Source organism: Sorex fumeus, unplaced genomic scaffold (genome assembly GCF_029834395.1).
Source record: "Sorex fumeus unplaced genomic scaffold, SorFum_2.1 ptg000131l, whole genome shotgun sequence".
In the NCBI taxonomy this organism is placed as follows: domain Eukaryota; kingdom Metazoa; phylum Chordata; class Mammalia; order Eulipotyphla; family Soricidae; genus Sorex; species Sorex fumeus.
Window position 1 is genome coordinate 21,595,059 of NW_026606188.1, and position 26,425 is coordinate 21,621,483.

The 26,425-nt window shown below is 43.0% G+C and overlaps 1 protein-coding gene across 2 annotated transcripts in view; it reads left to right on the plus strand.

The window, feature by feature from the left end:
* Positions 1–26,425, plus strand: part of DENND2C (DENN domain containing 2C) — a 97,063-nt gene that overhangs the window by 43,516 nt on the left and 27,122 nt on the right. For both annotated transcript variants that reach the window (XM_056139166.1, XM_056139167.1), the window contains exons 2-8: positions 1,411–2,405; positions 4,278–4,414; positions 4,808–4,923; positions 7,275–7,445; positions 15,149–15,245; positions 24,233–24,277; positions 26,193–26,380. In XM_056139166.1, coding sequence (XP_055995141.1) covers positions 1,615–2,405; positions 4,278–4,414; positions 4,808–4,923; positions 7,275–7,445; positions 15,149–15,245; positions 24,233–24,277; positions 26,193–26,380 — 1,545 coding nt within the window. In that variant the 5' untranslated portion in view covers positions 1,411–1,614. The remainder of the gene's footprint in view (positions 1–1,410; positions 2,406–4,277; positions 4,415–4,807; positions 4,924–7,274; positions 7,446–15,148; positions 15,246–24,232; positions 24,278–26,192; positions 26,381–26,425) is intronic.

Sequence of the window (26,425 nt, forward strand, 5' to 3'; positions counted from 1 at the left end):
TTTGCAAAACTAGTTTTCTTACAAACTTGCTAGGTTGTTAAGTAAAAATTGATGAAAGTCCTGATCATCAGTTGATTTATCAAGGGGTGTGTGTGTGTGTGTGTGTGTGAGAGAGAGAGAGAGAGAGAGAGAGAGACAGACAGACAGACAGACAAAGAGACAGAGAGAGACAGAAAGACAGAGACAGAGGGAGACAGAGAGAGGTGGGGGGGAGGGAGTGTTGGTCAGCTATCGTGACAGACTTGGGCCAAGACATTTTCCTGTCCATTAATCAAGGCCACACAGACAAAACTCACGGAAGGATGATCCTGTCTCAGGAAGCTTTGAGTGAGTTGCTATTTATGACTTGAACACAGTAGAACTTGAGATCAGGTCTTCACTCAGTCAACAGAAAAAGTTTTGTTTTTAAATTTTACATTTGAGGAAACAGTTTATGGACCTAATTGAGTAACGATTCTATGTGAAAAAAAAAGAATGTGGCAGTAACTGTAAGTATTTCTGCTGACTTGGACCAAGAGTGTGTTGGCAGAAATGTGGAAAGTTGAGTCAATGAGAAGTTTTTTCATTGTAAACAACTCTTGGTTTATGGCACCTTGGATTGTCTTTAGCACCATGTATATGGAAAACCTGTGCTGCTAATAGGAAATAAGGACATATAATAGGCTAATATTATGTCTTAAAATAGGGCAGGAGGAGGAAATGATGTGTTTCCAGACTGGCTTTTTTCTGAATGTGTTCATATACTTTTGCTTATTTGCTTATTTTGCATGCAGTTAAGCACTTTACATCTGTGAGAGTCTTTGGTTGTTGCATTTCTGTATAAGTATACACTCTATATTATTATGTTCTTGTTTCATTAAAAGAAAGTTTCATAAAGAATCAGTTTAGGGGCCAGAGAGATAGTACAGCATGTAAGGCGCTTAAGGCCTTGCACATGTCAACTGAGTTTGATCCTCAACACCCCATATATTCCCCTGAGCACTGCCAGGAGTAACTCCTGAGTGCAGAGCCAGAAATAACCCTGAGCACCACTAGGTGTGGCCCAAAACACCTAGAAAGAGAGAGAGAGAGAGAGAGAGAGAGAGAGAGAGAGAGAGAAGAGAGAGAAAGAGCGAGGGAGCAAGAGAGAGAAAAGAAATGTTTATTTTAAAATACTATATATTATGCTATATGTAATGTATAATCTCTTATGTAACTTTGTAATTTGGGGGAAATTAAATATGACCTAAGATTAAATCTGACAGTTTGAGAGACACCATGAGTAATCTTTTCCCTGTATCATTACATCAGCATCTTAGGAATGCTTCTCTGGGAGTTGGCTGAGCAGTAGCACCCTTGCACTGTAGAGTGAGGGCCTGGGTTCAAGATAAATTACAAAACAATTGCAGTTTTCTTTTCTTATTTTTATAGAGGTATTCAAAATAAAGTCGCAACCACTTTCAAGGAGGATTAATCATCAAAACCTTTCTTTTAGAAGAACATTTTCCAAGTTAAAAAAATGAAAGAAACTGGAATAGTGTGGATTCTGACAGACAGAATAAAGGATACAGTGTTTCACAGTAATTTGTGATGGCACCTTAAGAAAATTCGCCACTTCTGCACCCAGCTGGGAACATGGATGTTGGTTTTTCCCGTTCTGCAGTTCAGACACTGTCAAGAAGCCACTGCAAAAACATCAAACAAAAAATTTCTCAGTGGGAAGGAAGAACTAATGGTATAGCCACTCCAGACAAGTGGCATCCCAAAGATTTTGGGGTGAGATACAATCACTGTCACCCAGAGATTCTTAAGAAAAATCCTGTTGCTGAGGGAAGGAGCAAAAGATTAGCTCTAACTAACTGTCGTAATGAAGCCTCCAAAAGCAGTGAGCAGAGTGAGGACGAGGGGGAGAAGCACCAGTACGCGGACCAGTTGGTCTCCAGAAACGAATCCAGCCCCACGTGGGCGCGTGCCCAGGTCGGACAGAGCCAGACCCAGAGTGACGTCGTTCTGGACCCAGAAACCACCTTCCCTCCAGGGAACTTCTACACCTCACAAATATTGTGGAAGAAAATAGAAGCGCTTCCCCCAGATAGATTATGCTTCAATTTGGCTTTAGAACATTGTGATTCTTCAGAAAAAGAACTGGATTTCAGAGTTCTCAATAGTTCGTATGGAGTAACCAAGAGCTTGGAGAACATTTACTCTGAACCAGAGGGGCAAGAATGTGGACCTTCTATAAATCCTCTGCCCAAGCCTCGGAGGACATTTAGATATTTGTCTGAGTCTGGTGTTACGCCTCATCCAGAGAGAAACTGTGACAGAAAATACTGTGAAAATCATTCATGTGCAGAGGCCCCTTTAGCCTCTTCTCAGGAACCTGAACCAAAGAAATATACTGGAAAAATCAGGGGGAGATCTAAAAGGTACGGTTTTATTTGATCAGTTAAGACTTTTAAGTATTTTCCAAACACAATTATTGAACTCTTCCTTCCTTCCTTCCCTCCTTCCTTCCTTCCTTCCTTCCTTCCTTCCTTCCTTCCTTCCTTCCTTCCCTCCCTCCCTCCTTGCCTCCCTCCCTTCTTCCTTTTTTCCTTCTTTCCTTCCTTCCTTTCTTCTTTCCTTGCTACCTCTTTCCCTCTCTCTCTCCCTCCCTCCCTTCCTTCTTCTTTCCTTTCTTTCACAGAGGGTTGGGGGGGGCGTCCCCCTCAAAGCTGTGTTCATTGGATCCTAGAGACTCTCCTGGCGATACTTTGCCCACAAGACCAGCAGTTTTAGGTTTGAGCTCAGGAACCAGGACCCCCAGGGCCATCCTGGCAATCCTGGTAGCCCTCCAGGGCTGCACCCAGTGTTGCTTCCAAGGCCTTGTGCTGGGGCTGGAACACCTGTCCTCTTTCCTTGTCTCTGTTCCCCTTTTCAAACCAATTTCTATTTCCTTGCGTGAGTTACAGTCTTATCTTGATTGCACAGGTGTTGATGAAACCAAGGGGGAAATACAAGAGGAGATAGGAGTGTAGTTCAAAATCGAAGGGTATATACCAACATCAGAGCACCAGATAAACTTCCATTCTATAGCTTTAAAAATGCATAGGGTGCCTCTGGCTGTTCAGCAAGTGACTTAAGCCATATCCCAAAGACTCAAAAACAAATCTCGGAACCCAGCAGCTTTTGGCAGAAATGCGTCCAGACTCCACAGTAGGTTACCAGCCCCGGGCCACCCCAAGTGGGAAAAGGTACTGATCTACCACCTATTCCCCCTGGCAGCTCGGGTCCACCATCTTCCAGAGGCCAATTGACAGCCAGGTTGGGGCGCACAGTGATGAGACACTTGGTGCCTCATGGGATGGGGGTGGGGCCGGCCCTTCCCTCCCCCCGCCCCAACGAGGCCCTGAGTCGCCACCCATGAACAGGCCCTCTGGCTAATAAGATGCTTAAGCCATAATCCCAGAGACTCAGAAACAAATCTCGGAACCCAGTGGCTTTTGGCAGAAATCCCTCCAGATTTAATTATCAGAATTCCAAACTTGCACGTCCACTACCGCAGTTGCACAACATCATATTCTATTCATAATCAGCAATAGAAAAATTGTCTAATGTTGCCTTTTTGGCAGATGTGACTGTTGGGCTAAAAACCCAAATAATAATGGTGGGCCTGGTGTCAAAATATTGAATGTAATCAAAATAGAGAGAGAGAGAGTAATGTAGAAATCATCTGCCCCGCAGGTAGGGGGAGGATGTGGGGTCGGGGTTATTCTGGGGTTTTTGGTGGTGGAAAATGTGCGCTGGTGAAGGGATGGGTGTTTTATCATTGTATTACCAAGACTTAAACCCGGAAGCTTTGTAACCGCTCTCACGGTGATTCAATAAATAATTTTTTAAAAAATGCATAGGGAAGCAAGTACATTTCTTAATTCATTTAGGGCATAAAGACCTTGGTGTCACTTCACACTCAAGGGTGCCATTAATATTGGTAGCCAGTGAAGAACTTGAATGTGATTTGGCCAAAATCTTCGAATTTCCTATTGGGCACCAATCTAGTATATGATTTTCAGTTATCTGATAAAGCACTTTTGTTGTTTTGTACACAGTCCTTATCAATTTCTAGCATATTGATTTACTTATACTTGATGGGGAGCCCTATCCAGTGTGCTCAGGCTCAGTGGGGTGCAGAAAGGGGAGGGATCATGCTGTGCCCAGGGACAAACCCAAGGCCTGAGTCAATACCACCTACCCCATCATGACAATTCCAAGTCGAGTTTTATAAAACACAACTTTAAAATACGTCTTCTTTCTTTAAGGAAATCCTTTGAATTTGAAGATATTCAGCACTTTCGAAGTCGGAATGCACAGAAGATTCATCAAGAGCTTGGGAGAAATTCTGGCTCGGCACTTTATTATACCCAATCTGAGGACAATATCTACGAGGATATCATTTGTAGGTGTCCACAAACCTTGAAATTAAGTTTAGTTTAATGAGTATGTATTTGGTGTAACTCTTAACTGTAGGATGGTGCTTTGTTTTATAATCACATGTGCCTTGGTCCAAAATTTTCTGATAAGGAAGAATTTGTTTAAGTTCATTACTGAATTTTGTTTGTTCTTTCACATTTTAGTTACTGAATTTTATGATTTGTTTAGTGGACTGCTGAGTTCAGAAGTAGAGTGACAGACTAGTATTTTTTTTTTGAGTTTTAATTTAATTTTTTCCCTCTTGCAGTATAGAGTAGAGATTTTGTCTCACTTTTACTGCTCTTCCCAGCTGTAGTTACTTTGTCTCCTTTTACCTGCATTTGCTTTTAACTTGTTTTTTTTCCATTTGTCTTTCAAGATCCCTCCAAGGAAAATCCATATGAAGATATTCCACTGCAGCCCCTGCCAGTGTGGAGGTCCCCTTCAGCGTGGAAGTTTCCACCACCTAAAACTACTTTCAAAACACCTCTTAAGGTATGACTTAAGAATTAGTATAAGAGAGGGCTGGAGCAATAGCACAGCGGGTAGGGCGTTTGCCTTGCACATGGCCAACCCAGGTTCGATTCCCAGCATCCCATATGCCCCCCCTCCCCACCCCCCGAGCACCGCCAGGAGTAATTCCTGAGTTCATGAGCCAGGAGTAACCCCTGTGCTTCGCTGGGTGTGCCCCAAAAAGAAAAAAAGGAATTAACATAAGAGAATATTAGAATCTTTATTATTTCTACAGAAAGGTTAAGATGGTTTAACTTGGGCCCAAAATACAAGGCTTAGAACTGTAGGCATTACTGGGTGTTGGTTCTTTTTTGAAGGGTAGTTGGATGGGGTGGGGGGAAGGTGTGGTTATGTTTTGCTTTTAGTACTTTTTGTTTTGTTTTTTTGGGTCACACCTGGTGATACTTAAGGATCACTCCTGACTTTGCTCAGGAAACACTGCTGAGGTGCTCTCCCAGTGCTCAGGGGGACAATATGGCATGCTGGGTATATAACCGGGTCAGCCCCTAGGTAACCTCTCTTCAGCCCCTGCTTTTTGTTGTTGTTGTTGTTGTTGTTGTCGTTTTATTGAATCACCATAGGATAAAGTTACAAGCTTTCATGTTTGAGTTTCAGTCTTACAATGATCAAACACCTATCCCTCCACCAGTGCACATTCTCCTCCTCCAATGTCCCCAGTATACCCCCCCCTTTCCAACCCTCCCCCTGCCTCCATAGCAGACAATTTCCCCCATACTCTCTCTCTACTTTAGGTCATTATGATTTGCATTACAGATACTGAGAGGTTATCGTGTTTGGTCCTTTATCTATTTTCAGCACACATTTCCCATCCAACCATCATTGACTTAGTGATCCCTTCTTTATTCCAACTGCCTTCTCCCCCCGCTCATGAGACAGGCTTTCAACTACGGGGCAATATTACTGACCCTTTTGTCTACTGTCCTTGGGTGTCAGTCTCATATTATGTTATTTTATATTCCACAAATAGGTGCAGTCCTTCTATGTCTGTCCCTCTCTTTGACTCACTTCACTTAGCATGATACTCTCCATGTCTATCCACTTATAAGCAAATTTCATGACTTCATCTCTCCTAACAGCTGCATAGTTTTCCACTATGTAGATGTACCACAGTTTCTTTAACCAGTTATCTGTTCTCGGGAACTCGGGTTGTTTCTAGATTTTGGCTATTGTGAACAGTGCTGCAATGAACATATAGGCACAACTATCATTTCTGCTGTGCTTTTTTGGACCCTTCTGACATATTCCCAGAAGTGATATTGCAGCATCATATGGAAGCTCAATTTCTAGTTTTTGAAGGACTATCCATATTGTTTTCCAGAAAGGCTGGACCAGTCGGCATTACCACCAACAGTGAAAAAGCATCCCTTTTCCCCCAAATCCACGCCAGCACTGGTTGTTCTTGTTCTTTTTGATGTGTGCCAGTCTCTGTGGTGTGAGATGATATCTCATTGTTGTTTTTGATTTGCATCTCCCTGATGATTAGCAGTATGGAGCATTTTTTCATGTGCCTTTTGGCCGTTTCTTCTGAGGAAGTTTCTGTTCATTTCTTCTCCCCATTTTTTGATGGGGCTGGAGGTTTGTTTCTTGTACAGTTGATAGCTACAGTACTAGCTGATGCTAGTGTCTTGTATCAGCCCCTGCTTTTAGCACTTCTAAAAGCAGTTAGAAAGTGAATTCTATTAAACAGTACTTCAACCTATGTTTCGGGCTGGAACGATAGCATAGCGGGTAAGGCGTTTGCCTTGCATGCAGCCAACATGGATGACCCAAGTTTGATTCCTCCGCCCCTCTCAGAGAGCCTGGCAAGCTACCGAGAGTATCTCGCCCGCACGGCAGAGCCAGGCAAGCTACCCGTGACGTATTCGATATGCCAAACACAGTAACAAGTCTCATGATGGAGATGTTACTGGGCCCGCTCAAGCAAAATCGATGAATAACGGGAGGACCGTGACCGTGACCTATGTTTCACTTGACTGTGGTTGGCCACACTCAATCTCCCATCAACCAGTGACCTAAATTACCAGCCAAATCCCTGGACACATTTATAGCCCATGGAAGCAAAGGTTTGATGTGAGTCAGTGAAGACATGAACCTTAGTTTCCTAGAACTTAAACTTCAGTATAGTGAAAATTGAAATTTGAAAAAGAAGAAACTTCTTTACATATGGTGAAAAAACTAATTGCAATATCCTCATTTGAGATGATTCTAAAGGAAAGATAAAGATTTTTCTGGAATAGCTTTGACTTTGAAAACGTGAGTATTTACTAGATGATTTTACCCTAACCCAGTGCATCTTCTCTTGTTTTGGGAAGCTTCCTCCCAGACCTCAATTTCTTTACCGGAAGACTATGGAACTGAAGAACACACAGGCCTATTTGCGGTCCAAGTTCACGAAGGATGCCACTTTGCCTGTCACTTTGACTGAATGGAAGCATTTCCGCGCTGGAGAAGTTACAAATAGGAAAAGGAAAAATCTCCCAAGGGTAAAGACTCTACCTTTGTTTTTTGACTCTCATTTTGGCATTTTCTTTCTTTCTTTCTTTATTTCTTTTTTTTTTTTGCAGGTTATATATTCAAATCCATGGAGGTTTACCAATAGTTTTGCAATAGATCAATGATCAATTTTAAAATATACAAAATATTTTGTAGGACACAATGATGTTTTATGATTAGTAGAAAGAAATTAGGAAGTGTAGCTTATTATTGTTGCAGCTTCATCAGCACGTTTACAGCAGTGTTGATGTTCATGACTAATGTACACAGTGATACCTCCTCACCAAAATCCCCAAGACCCTTAATCAGTATTCCCATAACACTTAGAGTCTGACTCCATATTCATTTTGGCATTTTCATAAGAGAGAAACGAACAAGACTGAAATTAACGTAGGTTATAACTGACCCACTAAATGAGAAGATTCAGAAAGTAGCCTTAACTTTTAAACTCCTTCTGCAAGAAAAATTTGAGTGGCTTTTCCAAGACTTCATTATGGATTTGGAATATTAATTTTAAGTAAAGGGCTTCAAGTCAGTTCCCTCAGTTCTCATCTGAGGGATCTGTCTGGAGTTAAAAGCTCAGAGGACTAAGTGCAGGTGTTGCATGCAGGAGGTACCTCACAGCACACAGTTCCCCGAGCAGCTCCAGGAGCAAGCCCCCACACCACCAGGTGTGCCCCCACAAAATAAATAGAGTCAGCGTCCCATTTCAGAGCAGCCCTAGGGTCTCAGGGACATTCTGTTGACTGTCATCTATAGGCTTCCTTTATTCTTTGAAAATAGAGCATCCCTATTTGGTAGGATTTGGTGGGTTATTTTTTGAGTCTTGGAATATTTTACTGTTCGTTCATACAGGAAAAGTTTAGTATCTCCAGATCCTCCCGATCAGTATTTCTCACCCAGAACCATACGGCAACCTGTGCCCCCCCCCGCCCAGGTTCTTCCAAAGAGCCCACAGGTGAGAAGAATGTAAATTGGGGAGTGGCTGGGAGGTGACACACCATGAAATTTGGGAGCCAACTAGGAGGAGAGGGGAACACAGAAGAAAACAATCTCAGAAGGGGGCCACGGTGGGAATAGGATCAAGAAATATTGTTCTAATACCATACCAAATAATAGAGGATAAGGACATTCCACTTTCGGATAACAGGGAAGTCTGTATATAACTATTGAGTGAATTCATTAAAATTTATGCCTGAGTTTATTTTCAATAAGGCAAAATTTAACTGAGGCAAAATTTTCTTTTTTTTTTTTTTGTTTTGTTTTGTTTTTGGGCCACACTTGGTGGTGCTCAGGACTTACTCCTGGCTCTGTTCTCAGAAATTGCTCCTGGCAGGGCTCAGGGGACCATATGGGATGCAGGGGGTCAACCCAGGTTGGCTGCATGCAAGGCAAGCACACCTGTAGTACTCTTGCTCTGGTTCCTGAGGGAGAAATTTCTATCGTGGGGGTGAGTGAGGGGAAGAAAAAAAATTTGGCTATTTGAAATTGAAAGTATCAGCAATTAGCTAAATATATGACTTCTTTTGAGGGAGAAAAATCAGTAAGCCTATATCTGATCTGTACTATACCCATTGGAACAAACATGAAGGAGTTGGGATTGTAGACAGATACATTTCCTTTTAGGAAAGACACTTAGGAAATTACATGAAAAGGTTCTTAAATTTGTATAGCTTTGTAATTCAAAATGTTTTCAGAATTAATAGGGAAGAGTGAAAAAATCATTTAAACAACAAATCTTCCCTTGATGCTATCAGAATTAACTACAGGTGTTCTCTTAATACATATGTTTGTACCTGATTTTAGCGGTAAGCATAAGTCACTAGTATTTCTTGTTAAATTATAGAGGTGGAGCAAAAGGATTGGGCCACATTTGTCTGGAGCTATTCCTGGCTATGTGCTCAGGAGTGATTCTAGTAGTTCTCAGGGGACCATAATCAGAACTAGGGATCATACCAGAGTGGGCCACATGTAAGGCAAGCACTTTAACCCTGTATTATTTCTCTGGCCCACAGTTATTTCTTAGTTTAATAGCTGCTGATTGTTTTCTTAGGACATACTGTTCCAAATTGTTTCAGTTCTTCTAGTTCCTGCCTCTGCCCCTCTCTAATATGTGGAGGTAGGGACACACAGTTTTGGAGGGGTTTTATGGTTGGTTTTTTTGAGGGGGCCAGAGAGATAGTACGGCTGGGTAGAGCTCTTGCCTTGCACATGACTGACATGGGTTCAATTCCCCAGCATCTCATATGGTCGCCTGAGCCCTGCCAGGAATAATTGCTGAGTACAGAGCCAGGAGTAACCCCCTGTGTATTGATGGGTGTGGCCCCAAAACCAAATAAGTAATGGATTATTTAAATAATTAAATGTATTAATTCATAATATTATAAATAATAAAAATTAAAAGCACTAAGCTCATCTTCAGTGGAAAAAATCTTTACCCGTTTATTCCCCTGTGTGTGGTGGGGAATATATATAAATCAGGGTCTGGGGCTGGGGAAACAACTGAAGTTCTTAGAGCACATGTCTAGTGAGTGTGAAGTCCTGAGTTTGATCCCCGGCACAGCTAGGTATGACCCTGGTGGCCATTGAACATTGCTGGATGTGGCCTCAAATTTTATTTTTTTAATAATGTAGGAGTACTGCTATTTGTTCAGCCGTTGATTAAGCTGATTGAATTGGGCATGAACTCCATATTACTTTTTTTTAAATTGTATCATCATGTTGTTACTGTGTCTGACATATCGAATACGTCACGGGGAGCTTGCCAGGCTCTGCCGTGGGGGCGAGATACTCTCGGTAGCTTGCCGGGCTCTCCGAGAGGGGCGGAGGAATCGAACTCGGGTCGGCCATGTTGGCCGCTTGTAAGGCGAACACCCTACCGCTGTGCTATCGCTCAAAGCTTTCATGTTTGAGATTCAGCCATACAATGATGGAATACCCATCCCTCCACCAGTGCACACTTTCCACCACCCACATCCCACTCCTCGTCCTGCCTCTATGGCAGACAATTTCCCCAATACTCTCTCTCTCTAATTTTGGGCATTATGTTTCGAGCATTATGGTCAAAATGTCCTACCACAATTCAAGCCTACCTGCCAGGGGCAGACGCTAGATAATTTATTTTCCATTCTCATTTTGAGGGCTGGAGCGATAGCACAGCGGTAGGGCATTTGCCTTCCAACATGGCCGACCCGAGTTCGATTCCTCCGCCCCTCTCGGAGAGCCCAGCAAGCTACCGAGAGTATCTTGCCCGCACGGCAGAGCCTGGCAAGTTACCCATGATGTATTCGATATGCCAAACACAGTAACAAAAAAGTCTCCAATGGAGACGTTACTGGGCCTGCTTGAGAAAATCAATGAACAACGGGAGGACAGTGACAGTGACAGTGCTCATTTTGAGTATCATGAGAACTTACACAGCCGCAATTGTAAATGTATATTTCTAGATTGTAAATGGTTGGGGTCCAGAGACATCTCTGTATGGCACTAATCCATTTGGGGATTCAATTGGGAGTCTCTGGACCAGGGCTGTTAGTGCGCTAAGATGGAGCCCAGAGGCAAATTATGGGCATGACAGTCAGTCTGCTGGGTGGGAGGGGATCTGGGGAAGGAGAGCCCAGGTCCTCTGCCATTGTGCGGGCTGGAGATTCAGTCCTGGAACCCACATTCCACCTTGCTTGTGGAAGCTCTTGGTCACCAGATGGCCTCTATTTTTTAAGCCTGGCAAGCTCCCCGTGACGTATCCGATATGCCAAACACAGTAACAACAAAGTCTCCAATGGAGACGTTACTGGGCCTGCTCGAGCAAATCGATGAACAACGGGAGGGCCTTTACCTTACCTTACCTTAATTCACATGCCATCTAATTTACCCATTTAAAGCAGGAATTTCAAATAAATTAAGTCTGTAATTTGTTTTTGTTTTTAAGTAATAAAAATCAGAGATCAGAATATTGCTCGGCATTGTGTGGTGAGTGATAGCACAGCGGGTAAGGCGTTCGCCTTACAAGCGGCCAACATGGCCGACCCGAGTTCGATTCCTCCGCCCCTCTCGGAGAGCCCGGCAAGCTACCGAGAGTATTCGATATGCCAGACACAGTAACAACAAAGTCTCCAATGGAGACGTTACTGGGCCCGCTCGAGCAAATCAACGATCAACGGGAGGGCCTTTACCTTTACCTTTACCTTATTGTGTGGTAGCTCTCTATGCTGAAAAATTGTGCTGGTGGCATGACAAACCAGTTCTCCAGGTACCCAGAAACAGCAGGGTCTGGGTCTGCTGGGGGAAGTCCACACCCAGAAGACTGGTGAGAGGTGATGGGGGTGGGGGACGCATTCACACATACTGAGCAGTGGAGCTCGTAAAGGCTCACATTGATTCACAGGGCTTTTGACTTAGTGTCTCAGTATTCTAGGTACTACAGATTCCCTGGGTATTTGAAACTTGTTCCTTCTGTGATTATAATGTGCCATGACCCCACTATTCCATTTCTGATCGCTCCCTCAGGGTTTCTGGGGAAGTGAGGCTGAAAGAGCTGGGCTGGGCTTTCTGAATGCCAGCCAGGTCTGTAGAAACAGCTTTTAGTGTTTCTACCCCCACCTCCCCCCTTCCCCCCGCCCCCCGCCGTGACCCTCCTTGGATTCAATCCTATTAAGGGATATTCCATTTTTAATATAAATTTTGGCTTTGGAGTATCTTCAAAAACAACATTCCACGAGGAGAGAGGCTTCACTTATTTCCCCTCTAATGACTGTTACTATCCCTGGAAGGGAAGCTGCTTTCATGCTTTGAAAGTCACTGATCTAGTCCATATGCCTTTCCCCGCCCTTCCCTTCCTTCCCTGCCTCGGAAACCTGTGTGGGATTTTCTGTGAACCTGGCTATCCCAGTGTTTTCTATTATTTGTGCCAACCACAGCAATATGGTTTTCATCATTTTTTAGGAAAAATATTCTCTAGTGTTTCCTGAAAGTTACCTAGTACTTTCAGATAGTCTTCTTCTGACTGATACCCAAAATTTCTATATTGTTACTTTAGTCCATTTTTCTAGAATGGATACTTTCCCTTTTCTTAGAATACTTGACTGTACTTTAGCGTATATTTTTCAAATGAAGTTAATGTTGATATTTTTGGTCATTACCTAGCCAAAATATATGTTTACTCATATATCTTCACTCGAGCCCCTAGCAAGAGCTTTCTATGCTGGGTTCTCCTATTTATTTCTCTTTAATTTATTTGAGAAGGTAGGGGTTTGGGACCATACTTGAGGTTTCCTCCGGACTCCATGCTCAGGGTTCACTCCTGATTCACTCCTGGGGGACAATATGGCATCAGGGATTGAACCTGGACTTCCCTCATGCAGAGCCTATGAACTAGCCCTTAGAGCAAATCCCTGGTCCAGCTCATTTGTTTAATTATTATGGAGTATTTCAGAATAGTTATCATTTTTCATACAAAGTCAGCTACTAAAATGCAGAAAGGAAAAATTGAACCAAAAGTCTATGAATATTCTACATATTGAAAGCACATACTTCTCACATGTTGTTTTTCCTACACTGGATTGATTCAATGCCTGTGTGTTGCCAGGATTGCTAGAGAAATGAGGACAAAAGTGAAAAGCAAGAGCATTTTTCTCAAGCAGCTCTGATTATTATTTTATATAATGTTCGTAACAGTTTTAACTGGGGACAGTAAAATTGTTAAATAAGGATCATTTAAAAGGTTGGCTTTAAATAAAAAAGGAAAATATGCATGGAAAAGTAATCAAGTACCTCTTTGAAAAAATGGTAGTTCAAACAAAAACAAACCCTGGAATTTACTATAGAACTGAGATTAGCAAACGAGGTGGGAGAAGATATTTTAACAGATGGTGGGGTCTATTGACTGTGGTGGAGAGATACTGGTATTTGGGTAGGGCACTTACATTTTATTTAATTATTTAGTTTTGGCTTTTTGGATCAGACTAGGCAATGCTCAGGCGTTATTCCTGGCTTTGCAGTCAAGAATTACTCCTGGTGGTAGTGCTCAGGGGACCATTAGGATGCCAGGGATTAAAACTGCAACATGCAAGGCAAACACCCTACCCACTTACAATCATTCCAGAGGGCATCTACATTTTAAAGAGTTGCGAAGTTTCACCCCTAAAACATACACTGTCTTGTAAACCAATGTTACTTAATTAAAAAACTTAAGAATAGGGGCTGGAGAGATAGTAGAGTGGGGCAGGCACTTGCCTCACACATGCCCATCCCATGTTTGACCCCCAGCACCATATATGGTCCCCTGTGCCCTGCCAGAAGTGATCCCTGAGCACAAAGTCAGGAATTAGCCCTGAGCACTGCTAGCATCGACCCAACCTCCCTGATGCCCCCCACCCCCTCAAACAAGAGGTGGACTGGAAGTGACATAGAGACATTGGTGTAGGCTCGTGGGCACTTGGGTGGTGATGGTGGGTGTAACTGTAGACTGTAAATATTACCCTGATATAAATATGTGATCCAAACTACAGTGATTTCCCCATGTCCTTCCAACCTGGGAACAGTAACAATTGGACCTCATTCTCCTTCCTAATGAATGAGTGTTTCACTTCCTGATCTGGGCAAGCAAAAACTTGAGTCAGTTATAAAGACTTGGCTATGGATACGCTTTGGAGCACTGTACCCACATTTCCCACATGCTGTACCACAGAAAGACAGTAATGTCTCTAAGAAAACCTGTGCTGACCAATTTTGGAGAGGAGGTGATCTTTCCTCCTCCTTTCACCAGTGTTACCTGGACTTTGAATTAGAGCAGAATATCATCAAATTAAAGATCATTTTAGATTTAAAAGGTCGATTTGCTCGAGCGGGCCCAGTAACGTCTCCATTGGAGACTTTGTTGTTACTGTGTTTGGCATATCGAATACTCTCGGTAGCTTGCCGGGCTCTCCGAGAGGGGCGGAGGAATCGAACTCGGGTCGGCCATGTTGGCCGCTTGTAAGGCGAACGCCCTACCGCTGTGCTATTTAAAATGGGAAAATGTGATATTTCTTTTAAATATAATTAATCTTTATGTTAAAATGAATAATTAATAAAATTAATCATATGTTAAAATTAATCTGTAATCTATCATGAAGCTGCAAATATGAGTGCTTTTAATTTTTGGGGGGGGGTTGGAGTGATAGTACAGCTGGTAGAACATTTGTCTTGCACACGTTCGACCTGGGTTCAATCTGTGGCAGTATATATGGTCCCTTAAGTTTGCAGGCATGATCCCTGAGCTTAGAGCCAGTAGTAAGCCCTGAGCATCACTGGGTGTGCTGCGACCAAAAAAATTTTTTGTTTGGGGCTGGAGAGATAGTACAGTGGGGAGGGAGCCCATCATGTATGCAGCCCCCCTGGGTACAATCCCTGTTATCCCATATAGTTCTCTGAGCACCATCAAGTGGTCCTTGAGCACAGAGCCACTAGTTATCCCCCGAGAATGCCCAGGTGTGGACTCCCATAAAATTTTTTGCATGGGTAGGATCACACCTGGAGGTGCTTCTAGGCCTATCCCAGGCTCTGTGCTCAGACTAACTCTGGTCGGGGGGCCATATGTGGTGCTGGAATTCGAATGGGGGTCAGCAGGGTGCAGTGCAAGCCTCTCGTCCCCTGTCCTGTTGCTCCAATCTCAAATTCTGGAGTTTCAGTTTGTGTTTTTCTGGTCTTTTTTCAGTTTGTATTGAAAATAGAAGACATATTTGAGTCTAAAAGAGGAAAGAAAAGGGTAAAGTTACAACCTTTCAATGGAAAAGAAGTACCACCTTCAAAAGGTAAGAGTTGTTCTGCTCATCTGTGGCTATCAGTGTATGAGGGCAGAATCACTGTATAACAGTGTGTAATGTCTTTTTATTTAAAATTTTCTTTTCTGACCATTCCACCTAAACAGCAACTAATCTTTTAGAATAATGACTACTTTTTGGGGGAGGGCGTGGGGATTTAGGTCATGACCATGATGCTCAGGGTTTACTGCTGGTAGTGCTCAGGGGACCATATGAGATGCCAGGAATCCAACCTGGGTCAGTCGTGTGCAAGACAAGTGCCTTCTCTGCTGGACTATCTGGCTCATGGCTATTCCTTATTCTTTACCTTTTGCTACCATGCCAAGTAATAACTATGGAAAAAATCAATTATAAATAATAAACACCTGAGGCTAATTTTGATAGGAAGTTTGTGTCCATTTTATAGTCCTACTTTGATTTCTTGTGATTAGTATAAGTTCAGTGGAGAATCTTCTCAAAAATTATTTTCTTTGTGGTGCTGAGGATTGAACCCAGAACCTTACACATGTAGGACAAGTGCTCTACTACTGAGCTACATCCCCAATTCCAAGAAATGAAAATACAATTATATATGTAGACTGAAGGTATTCGATGCTCAACTTGCACTTAGGCAGCACTATAGCACTGTCCTCCTGTTGTTCATCAATTTGCTCGAGCAGGCACCAGTAACGTCTCCATTGTGAGACTTGTTGTTACTGTTTTTGGCATATAGAATACGCCACGGGGAGCTTGCCAGGCTCTGCTGTGCAGGCGGGATACTCTCAGTAGCTTGCCGGGCTCTCTGAGAGGGATGGAGGAATCGAACCCGGGTCAGCCATGTGCAAGGCAAACAACCTACCCACTGTTCTGTCACTTCAGCCCTGCGCTTAGGTAAAACGTTCAATAGATACTTCTGATGCCTAGACAAAATTTATAGTGTCAAGAGTTCTAAAACTAAGAAACTTTCAACATCCACAGGGAATTGTCAGAATTTTCTTCAAAAATTATGCAAGATCTTACACTTTGTTGTTTGGCATAGTATGCAGAATATAACAGTTTTCATAGGCTGGAAACAGCAGCCAAGTTGGGTCATGCACAAGAAGACTTTTGTATTTTGCAGACTTCCACAGACAGAAATTTCTTAATTTCCCTGGAAAATCTATTTTATGTTATAATAATTGCTCTTTGAAACTCTGGGCCAGAGAGATAGTATAAAGGTAAGGTGTTTGCATTAATCATCAGGGAGATGCAGATCAAAACCACAATGAGATATCATTTCACACCACAGAGACTGGCCCATATCCACAAGAACAAAAGCAACTGGTGCTGGCGCAGATGTCGTGAGAAAGGGACACTCCTTCACTGTTGGTGGGAATGCCGACTGGTTCAGCCCTTTTGGAAAATAGTATGGACGATTCTCAAAAAATTAGAAATTGAACTCCCATTTGATCCAGCAATACCACTCCTGGGAATATATCCCAGAGAGGCAAAAAAGTATAGTTGAAGTGACATCTACACTTGTTTGTTCATTGCAGCACTCTTGACAATAGCCAGAATCTGGGAAAAACCTGAGTGCCCGAGAACAGATGACTGGTTAAAGAAATATTGGTACATTTACACAATGGAGTACTATGTAGCTGTTAGAAAAGACGAAGTCATGAAATTTACATACAAATGGTACTACATGGAAAGTATCATGTTAAGCGAAATGAGTCAGAAAGAAAGGGATAGACATAGAAAGATTGCATCTGGGGAACATAAAGTAACAAAATAGGAGACTAACACCCAAGAATGGCCGAGATTAGTACCAGGAATTTTACTCCATGGCTTGGAGGCCAACCACACATACTAGGGGAAAAGGGAGCTCAGCTAGAGAAGGGAACACCAAATAAAGGTGTTGGGAGGATCCTCCCAGGATGGGAGAAACATGTGGAAAGTAGACTATAGACTAAACATGATTGTCACCCATTGCCTCTTTTGCAAACCACAACACCCAATTAGAGAGAGAGAACAAAAGGGAATGCCCTGCCACAGCGGCAGGGTGGGATGGGGGGGTGGAATGGGGGGATGGGAGGTGGGAGGGATACTGGGATCCGTGGTGGTGGGAAATGGGCACTGGTGGAGGATGGGCACTGGTGGAGGGATGGGTATTTGATCATTATATAATTGAAACCCAAGTATAAAAATGTGTAAGTCTGCAACTGTACCTCATGATGTCTCACTATTAAAAAAATTTTTAATAAAAAAATAAATTTAAAAAAAAGGTAAGGTGTTTACCTTGCACATGACTGACCCAAGTTCAATCCCTTGTACCCCATATGGTTCCCCAAGCATGGCCAGGAGTGATCCCTGAGCACAGAGCCAGGAGCAAGCCCAGAGCACAGCTGTGTGTGGCCAAAAAAGAAAAAAGAAAATAAAATATATTTCTCTTACTGAAGCTGAAGGACTCTTTCATCTTACTCTGTGATAATCAAAACCATCTGGAAGAGAGCTCAAGTGGCAGAGCTCATCTAAGAGGCTCTGTTCCCTCACCAGCCTTCCTCACGGGGACCCTAAAAAAAATTAGAAACTTTAATATACCAATAGGTTTTCTTTAAAAAGTGCTCCAAAAATAACTGGTCACCTTATGTTTTTTTTGGGGGGGGCACACCTGGCAGTGCTCAGGGCTTACTTCTGACTCCACACTCAGAAATCACTCCTGGTGGGCTCAGGGATGTTGGGGTCAAACCTGGGTGGGCCACATGTGAGGCACTTACCTGCTGCACTTTCTCCTCAGCCCCCAGTTGATTACTTATGTGAGTTTTCATTTTTCTAAAGCAGTTACTAAAACATGTCACAATCTTCTGCAAAATACTTGTGCTTATTGTTATTATAATAGTCACCGTCTGTTGAATATAGTTATATTATCTTCACATACTTTTTCTCATGTTTAATGTATGCCAGCACTGGGATTTCACTGGAATTTAATGAAGGAAAAAGATGTAGATTTAAATCAGAACATAATGTCATAGTCTTCTTTTCTTTTGTCAGCAGTTACTTTCAGTCTCATTGCTTTGTCCCTTTGGCTTTTTAATTATTCTCTTATTTTCTCTTTTTTGGGGGGGAGGGGGCTACTGGGGGTGGTGGGGGTATACCTGGCAATGCTCAGGAGATGTTTCTGGCTTTGCACTCAAATTATTCACAACGGTGCTCAGGAGACCATGTGGGATACCAAGGATTAAACCTGGGTGTCTGCCACATGCACTATCTCTGCAGCTCTAATATTCTCTCTCTCTCTCTCTCTCTCTCTCTCTCTCTCTCTCTCTCTCTCTCTTTGCTTTTTGGGTGAAACCCTGCGTTGCACAGGGGTTACTCCGGGCTCATGCACTCAGGAATTACACCTTGAGGTGCTTAGGGGACCATATAGGATGCTGGGAATCGAACCCGGGTTGATCACATGCAAGGCAAACGCCTTACCTGCTGTGCTATCGCTCCAGCCCCTGCAGTTGAAATATCTATTATGTCTTATAAAGTTAAATTGAGCACAGACAGAAGTTACAATATAGATTAAGATAAAATGAAAAGTGAAAAGCCAAAGTTTCTGAAATTTTCTCCTATTATCTGAAAATTTTATGCACATATAATTATTTTATGTACTAAGATATTCTTATCTAAGCATCTAAGTGGTTTGTGCTTTTTAGGGGTAGAGTGGGTGTTTGTTTGCTCTTTTGGTTTGGGGCCACTCCCAGCACTACTCAGTGGTAGCTCCAGGGCACAGGCTCCATGTGGTAACTGAGATTGAACCTGGCCTCATGCATTCCTCTTACCTTCCATATACTTCAAATATGGGGGAAATTGGCAGTTCAAAGCAGTCATAAAATTGTAAGATTTCAGAGGAAAGGAAAGTCCCTTGGCCCTGGAGGATGCTTCGTGTCCCTCAGCTGAAAGCTGCTTCATGGACTTACTTGGTAATCTCTCCTCCCCTCTGATTTTCCTGTTGTCCTCAATTCAGAGTTTAGCCTCTGGTATTTTCAAAGATGCCACGCCACTGGCCGAGCAAGTGAAAACAGAGATAGATAAATGGGACTATCTTAAACTAAGAAGCTTCTGCACCTCCAAAGAAACAGTGACCAAAATACAAAGACAGTCTGCAGAATGGGAAAGGATATTCGCCGAATACACATCTGACAAGGTGTTGATATCAAGGATATACAAAATACTGATTGAACTCCACAAGAAGAAAACATCCAACCCCATCAAAAAATGGGGCAAGGAAATGAACAGAAACTTTCACAAAGAGGAAATCCGAATGGCAAAAAAGCACATGAGAAAATGCTCTACATCATTAATCATCAGGGAGATGCAGATCAAAACCACAATGAGATACCATCTCACACCTCAGAGACTGGCCCACATTCAAAAGAACAAAAGCAACCAATGCTGGCGCGGATGTGGCGAGAAAGGGACACTCCTTCACTGTTGGTGGGAATGCCAACTGGTTCAGCCCTTTTGGAAAACAGTATGGACGTTCCTCAAAAAATTAGAAATTGAGCTCCCATTTGACACAGCGATACCACTCCTGGGAATATATCCCAAAGAGGCAAAAATATGTAGTCGAAGTGACATCTGCACTTGTTTGTTCATTGCAGCACTCTTTACAGTAGCCAGAAACTGGAAGAAACCTGAGTGCCCAAGAACAGATGACTGGTTAAAGAAACATTGGTACATCTACACAATGGAGTACTATGTAGCTCTTAGAAAAGATGAAGTCATGAAATTTACATACAAGTGGTACAATATGGAAAGTATCATGCTAAGCGAAATGAGTCAGAAAGAGAGGGATAGACATAGAAAGATTGCATTCATCTGGGGAATATAAAGTAACAAAATATGAGATTAATACCCAAGAATAGCTGAGATCAACACCAGGAGGATTACTCCATAGCTTAGAGGCCAGCCGGGTATTCTAGGGGAAAGGACAGTTCAGATAGAGAAGGGAGCACCAAATGGAGGGTGTTTGGAGGATCCTCCCAGGAGGGGAGATGGAGGTTGAAAGTAGACTGGACTGAACATGTTTGCCACTCAATGCCTCTTTTGCTGATCACAACACCCAAAAGGAGAGAGAAAACAAAAGGGAATGCCCTGCCACAGTGGCAGGGGGGGATGGGGGTGATGGGGGGGAGGGATATTATCCTTGGTGGTGGAAAATGGGCACTGGTGGAGGGATGGGTATTTAATCATGGTATGACCGAAATCCAAGCACAAAAATTTGTAAATCTACAACTGTACCTCATGGTGTTTCACTAATAAAAAATAAATAAAAAAAAAAAGAAAAGAAAATACCATTAGCCTCAATGTCATGAAGGGTTTTGCCAACTTTGGCTTCAGTGTACCTTATGGTGTCTGGTCTGATGTTGAGGTCTTTAATCCATTTTGATCTTACTTTTGTACATGGTGTTAGGCAGAGTTCTGAGCCCATTTTTTTGCATGTAGCCATCCAGTGATGCCAGCACAATTTGTTAAAGAGGCTTTCCTTACTCCACTTCACATTTCTTGCACCTTTATCAACGATTAGATGATCATATGATTGAGGGGAGATGTCAGTGTATTCAACCCTGTTCCATTGGTCTGCAGTTCTGCCTTTGTTCCAGTACCATGCTGTTTTAATTATTACTGCTTTGTAGTAGAGTTTGAAGTTAGGGAGGTTGATTCGTCCCATTTTCTTTTTCCCAAGAATTGCTTTAGCTATTCACGGGGTCTTATTGTTCCATATAAATTTCAGGAGTGTTTGCTCCATTTCTTTGAAGAATGTCATGGGTATCTTTATAGGAATTGCATTGAATTTATACAATGCTTTCGGTAGTATTGCCATTTTGACAATGTTAAGTCTCCCGACCCATGAGCAGGGGATATCTTTCCATTTCCTCATGTCCTCTTTTATTTCCTGAAGTACTGTTTTGTAGTTTTCTTTGTACAGGTCCTTTACTTCCTTAGTTAAGCTGATTCCTAGGTACTTGATTTTCTGGGGCACAATTGTCAACGGGATTGTTTTTTTCATGTAGCTTTCCTCTCTCTCACTGTTTGCGTATAGGAAAGCCATGGACTTTTGGGTATTGATTTTATAGCCTGCAACTTTACTATACAAGTCTATTGTTTCTAAGAGTTTTTTGCTGGAGGTTGTTGGGTTCTCTAAGTATAGTATCATATCTTCTGCGAATAGTGAGAGCTTGATTTCTTCCTTTCCTACCTGAATGCCCGTAATATATTTTTCTTGCCTAATCGCTATTGCAAGTACTTCCAGTACTATATTGAACAGCAGTGGAGAGAGTGGGCATCCTTGTCTTGTCCCTGATCTTAGAGGGAAGGCTCTTAGTTTTTCCCCTTTGAGGATGATGCTTGCTGTAGGCTTGTGGTAGATGGCTTTAACTATGTTGAGGAAAGTCCCCTCTATACCCATTTTGGCTAGGGTTTTCATCATAAAGGGGTGCTGGATCTTGTCAAATGCTTTCTTTGCATCTATTGATATGATAATATACTTTTTATCTTTTCTTTTGTTGATATGATGGATTATGTTGATTGATTTCCGAATGTTGAACCATCCTTGCATCCCTGGGATGAATCCTACTTGGTCATGGTGTATGATCTTTTTGATGAGTAGTTGGATTCTATTTGCTAGTAGTTTGTTGAGGATCTTTGCATCTGTGTTCATCAGGGATATCGATCGGCCTGTAATTCTCTTTCTTTGTGGTATCTCTGTCTGCTTTTGGTATCAGTGTGATATTCGCTTCGTAGAAACTCTTTGAAAGTGTTTTTGATATTTCAATTTCGTGGAAAAGCTTAAAGAGGATTGGGAGTAAGTCTTCTTTAAAGATTTGGAAGAATTCACTAGTGAATCCATCTGGGCCAGGGATTTTGTGCCTGGGGAGACTTTTTATTACCATTTCAATTTCCTTGGTGGTGATAGGTCTGTTCAGGTATTCCAGGTCTTCTGGGTTCAGCCTTGGGAGTCTGTAGGAGTCTAGGAATTTGTCCATTTCCTCGAGGTTTTGATGTTCCGTGGTGTAAAGCTTCTCAAAGTACTCCCTGAGGATCCTTTGAATTTCTGTAGTTTCTGTTGTGATGACCCCCTTTTCATTTCTGATTCAGTTTATTAGGGTTTTCTCTCTCCCCTTCTTTGTGAGTTTTGCTAGAGGCTTATCGATCTTGTTAATTTTCTCGAAGAACCAGCTTTTGGTTTCATTGATCTTTCGGATTGTTTTTTGGGTTTCCATCTCGTTAATCTCTGCTCTGAGTTTTATTATTTCCTTCCTCCTGTTTGGGTTGTGCTCCTTTTGTTGGTCCTTCTCCAAGCTCTTAAGCTGTGAGGTTAGTTTATTTATGTGGGCTCGCTCTTCCTTTCTGAGGAATGCTTGTAGAGCTATAAACTTTCCTCTTAAGACAGCTTTTGCTGTGTCCCATAAGTTTTGGTAACTCGTGTCTTCATTTTCATTCGTTTCTAGGAATTTTTTGATTTCCTCTTTGATTTCCTTTCTAAGCCATTCGTTGTTTAATAGCGCACTGTTTAATTTCCAGATGTTTGATTTAGTTTTCTGTTTTTGTGTGTGATTTACTTCTAATTTCAGCGCATTGTGGTCTGAGAAGATTGTTGATACAATCTCTATCTTCAGAAGTAAATTTTTAAAAACAAGTCTGAGGGGCCAGAGAGATAGTACCGCAGGTAGGGTGTTTGTAATATATATTAAAATTAATTTGTAATATATCATGAAGCTGCAAATCTTGGTGCTTTAGTTTGAGGGATAGCACAGTGGGTTGGGCGTTTGCCTTGCACACAGCCAACCTGGGTTTGATTCCTTTGTCCCTCTCGGAGAGCCCGGCAAACTACCAAGAGTATCCCACCCGCACAGCAGAGCCTGGCAAGCTCCCTGTGGCATATTCGGTATGACAAAAACAGTAAGAACAAGTCTCACAATGGAGATGTTACTGGTGCCCACTCAAGCAAATCGATGATCCACGGGACAACAGTGCTACCGTGCTACAATTTGGGGCCAGAGAGATGGTGGTACAGGGCTTTTGTCTTGCATGCAGCTGATCTGGTCTTGGTCCCTGGCATTCCGTATGGTCCTCCAAGCTTGCCAGGAATGATTCCTAAGTGCAGAGCCAGGAGAAACCCCTCAACATTGCCAGATGTGGCCCCAAAACAAAAATAACACAGAAAAACCCCAGTCTGAGCTGACTCCAGGGCTGGGAAGATAGGCATAGGCCTAGCAGAGTTTGGCCGCCCACACTGTGTGTCTGCCCCAGTGGCCCCCCCACATTATGGTGGCCAGAGTAGTTCTGGGAACAGACCCTGATCTTCCTTCCCCTTAGCACCACTGGACGTGGCCCATCTTTAAGAAAAAAAAAACCCACTGTTGGGGCAGAATGATGGTAGGACTCTTGCCTTAGACACAGCTGATCCAGGTTCGATTCCTGGCACCCTGTATTATTTTCCAAGCCTGCAGCAGTGATCTCTGATCCCGAAGCATGGAGCCAGGAGTAAACCCTGAGCACAGCCAACTAAGGGCTCTAACAAAAACAAAACAAAACAAACCAGTGTTGGGGCTGGAGTGATAGTATGGCAGGTAAGACGCTTGCCTTGCATGTGACTGACCCAGGCATGACCTCCAGGACCTCATGGTTTCCCAAGCTTGCCAGGCATGATCCTTGAACAGAGAGCCAGGAGCCCGAAGCACAGCCAGATGTGGACCCAAAACAAAACAAACCCAAATCCACACCACTTTTAATTACCACAATCGGGGACAAGAGGGGGAGTTGAGGGAGACAGAGCTTGGGAAGGGGATGCAATAGTTAAGTCTCCTCTTTTGTTGCGTTTGAACTTGGTGTGAGCTGAGTGCCTGAGACTCAGCATCCAGTCATGCTGCACTGCACCCCCCACGCACAGAAGTGTCGCATCATTGCTCTTACCCTCTGGACCTCCTACGGCTGAACAATACAAATGAAAACTCATTCTTTCTTTTCAGGTGAAACCAGTGGGAACGAAAGTGATGCCGAGTATCTGCCAAAGAGTGAGTGAGTCAGTGTGGCTCCTCCCGTTCAGGTGTTATGGGATAGGTGGGGCAGCACCCACCTTTTGCTTTAAGCATTTTTTTCTCTCTTCGTGAAGTTTCATTTTGTTGCTGATTATTAGAACCTGTTGAGATCTGAGAAACTAAACAAAACACTGTCAAATGTTTGACAGCCTTAAAAATCTCTGGTGACAGAGCAGGCAAACCAGTCTCGCTCTTAAAATGCAATGTTCGAAAGGGAGTGGCAAAGTTGCAAGTTCAAACATATGTGCACTAGTTTCCCAGCAGCCAAAAAGCACATGAATCATCCTCAGAGACAAATACTAAATTTTAAACATCTTATTTCTCATAGTCATTTGTTTGTATTATTTCATTTTGAGAGCTCTTAACATTGGACTGGAAACATTTATCTGTTTCTTATAAGCATTTATATTCTAAATCATTGTGTCGTTTACTTTGGATAGAACACAGCAACTGGAGGGCCAGAGAGATAGTACAGCGGGTAGGGTGTTTGCCTTGCACAAGGCCAACCGGGTCGGTCCCTGGCATCCTATATGGTCCTTTAGGCACCGCCAGGAGTGATCCTGAGTGCAGAGTCAGGAGAAACCCATGAGCATCACCGGGTGTTACCTCCACACACAACAAAAAAATTTAGAGACACATAGGACAGGAGTTAAGGTATTTGCCTTGCATACAGCTGACCTTAGTTCAACTCTGGCATTGCATATGGTCCCCCAACCACTTCCTGGAGTGATCTCCGAGCACAGGTAGGTGTGACTCCTTCCCCATCCCCCCAAAATAGAGAAGGGGTTCCAGAGAGATAGTCTAGCATGAAGGGCATTTATCTTACTTGTGGCCAACACAGGTTCCATCCCCGGCATCCTGAGTGAGCCCTCAAGCCCCTCCAGGAGGGACCCCTGAGTGCAGAGCCAGGACTCACCCTGAGCACCACCACACCTTCATCTGATAAATTTCCAGAACAAATTAATTCGTTCCTGTCCGACTGACATAGTGAAACATGGAAAATGCTGGAAATTTAAATTATTAAAGCTGTATACAGAGCACTCCCAAATGAGACGCTCCAGTCTTATGATTATTAGTCAGGTGCTCCCTCCACCGGGTTGAGCTGCTTCAGATCTTGGTTTTGGGACCTAACCGAAGGTGAAACTTTGATCGACGCCAGTTTCAACCTGGATGTTTAGATGACTCATGCACTGCTGATACCCGAAGGATCGGGACCAAACTTCTTTTGACTTTAAGTAAGCTCTTACGTAAAAGTAAAACTTGGCTAGAGCAGTAAATGTAGTAGATAATTCTTTTTTGTTGTTGTTGTTGGTTTTTTTTTTTTTTTTTTTTTTTTGCTTTTTGGGTCACACCCAGCAATGCTCAGGGGTTAGTCTGGCATTGCATTCAGGAATTACTCCTGGCAGTGCTTGGGGGACCATATGGGATACCAGGGATCGAACCCGGGTCGGCTGAGTGCAAGGCAAACGCCCTACCCGCTGTGCTATCGCTCTGGCCCCTGTAGTAGATAATTCTAAAGGACAACTCCTAGATGTATTTTTTTTTAGTGTTAATATTCTTACCCACAGTATCAGGTTTTTTTTTTGGGGGGGGGGCACACCTGACAATGCATTTGGGAACTCCTCCTGGTGGTGCTCAGGGGACCATACGGGATGCCAGGGATCAAAACTAGGTCGGCTGTGTGCAAGGCAAGCACCCTGGGGAATCTGATCTCAGGTGCTGGTGGAAGTGCGAGATAGTGACCTTGAGGTCATGGCAGAACCCTACAACTCTGGTATAGAATCACCATAAGCATAAAACAACAAAATTATTATGTTATAAAATATATCTGTAGATATGAATACCTATAAATTGCAGTAACGACAAAATGCGGTGTTTGACATTCTTACAGATCGCCATAAGCGCTTGGCACAGCTGCAGCAGCCTTCCAAGAGGAACCCTCACTACCAGACCTTAGAGCGGGACCTCATTGAGTTACAGGAGCAACAACTGTTTGAGCTATTTGTGGTGGTGTCTCTGCAGAAGAAGCCACCAGACACCAGCTACAATCCCCAGGTCATACAGCAGTTCCCTAGCAAGGTAGGTGCAAGGGGAAAATGTGCAGGAGGGCCAGGGGCACTCAGG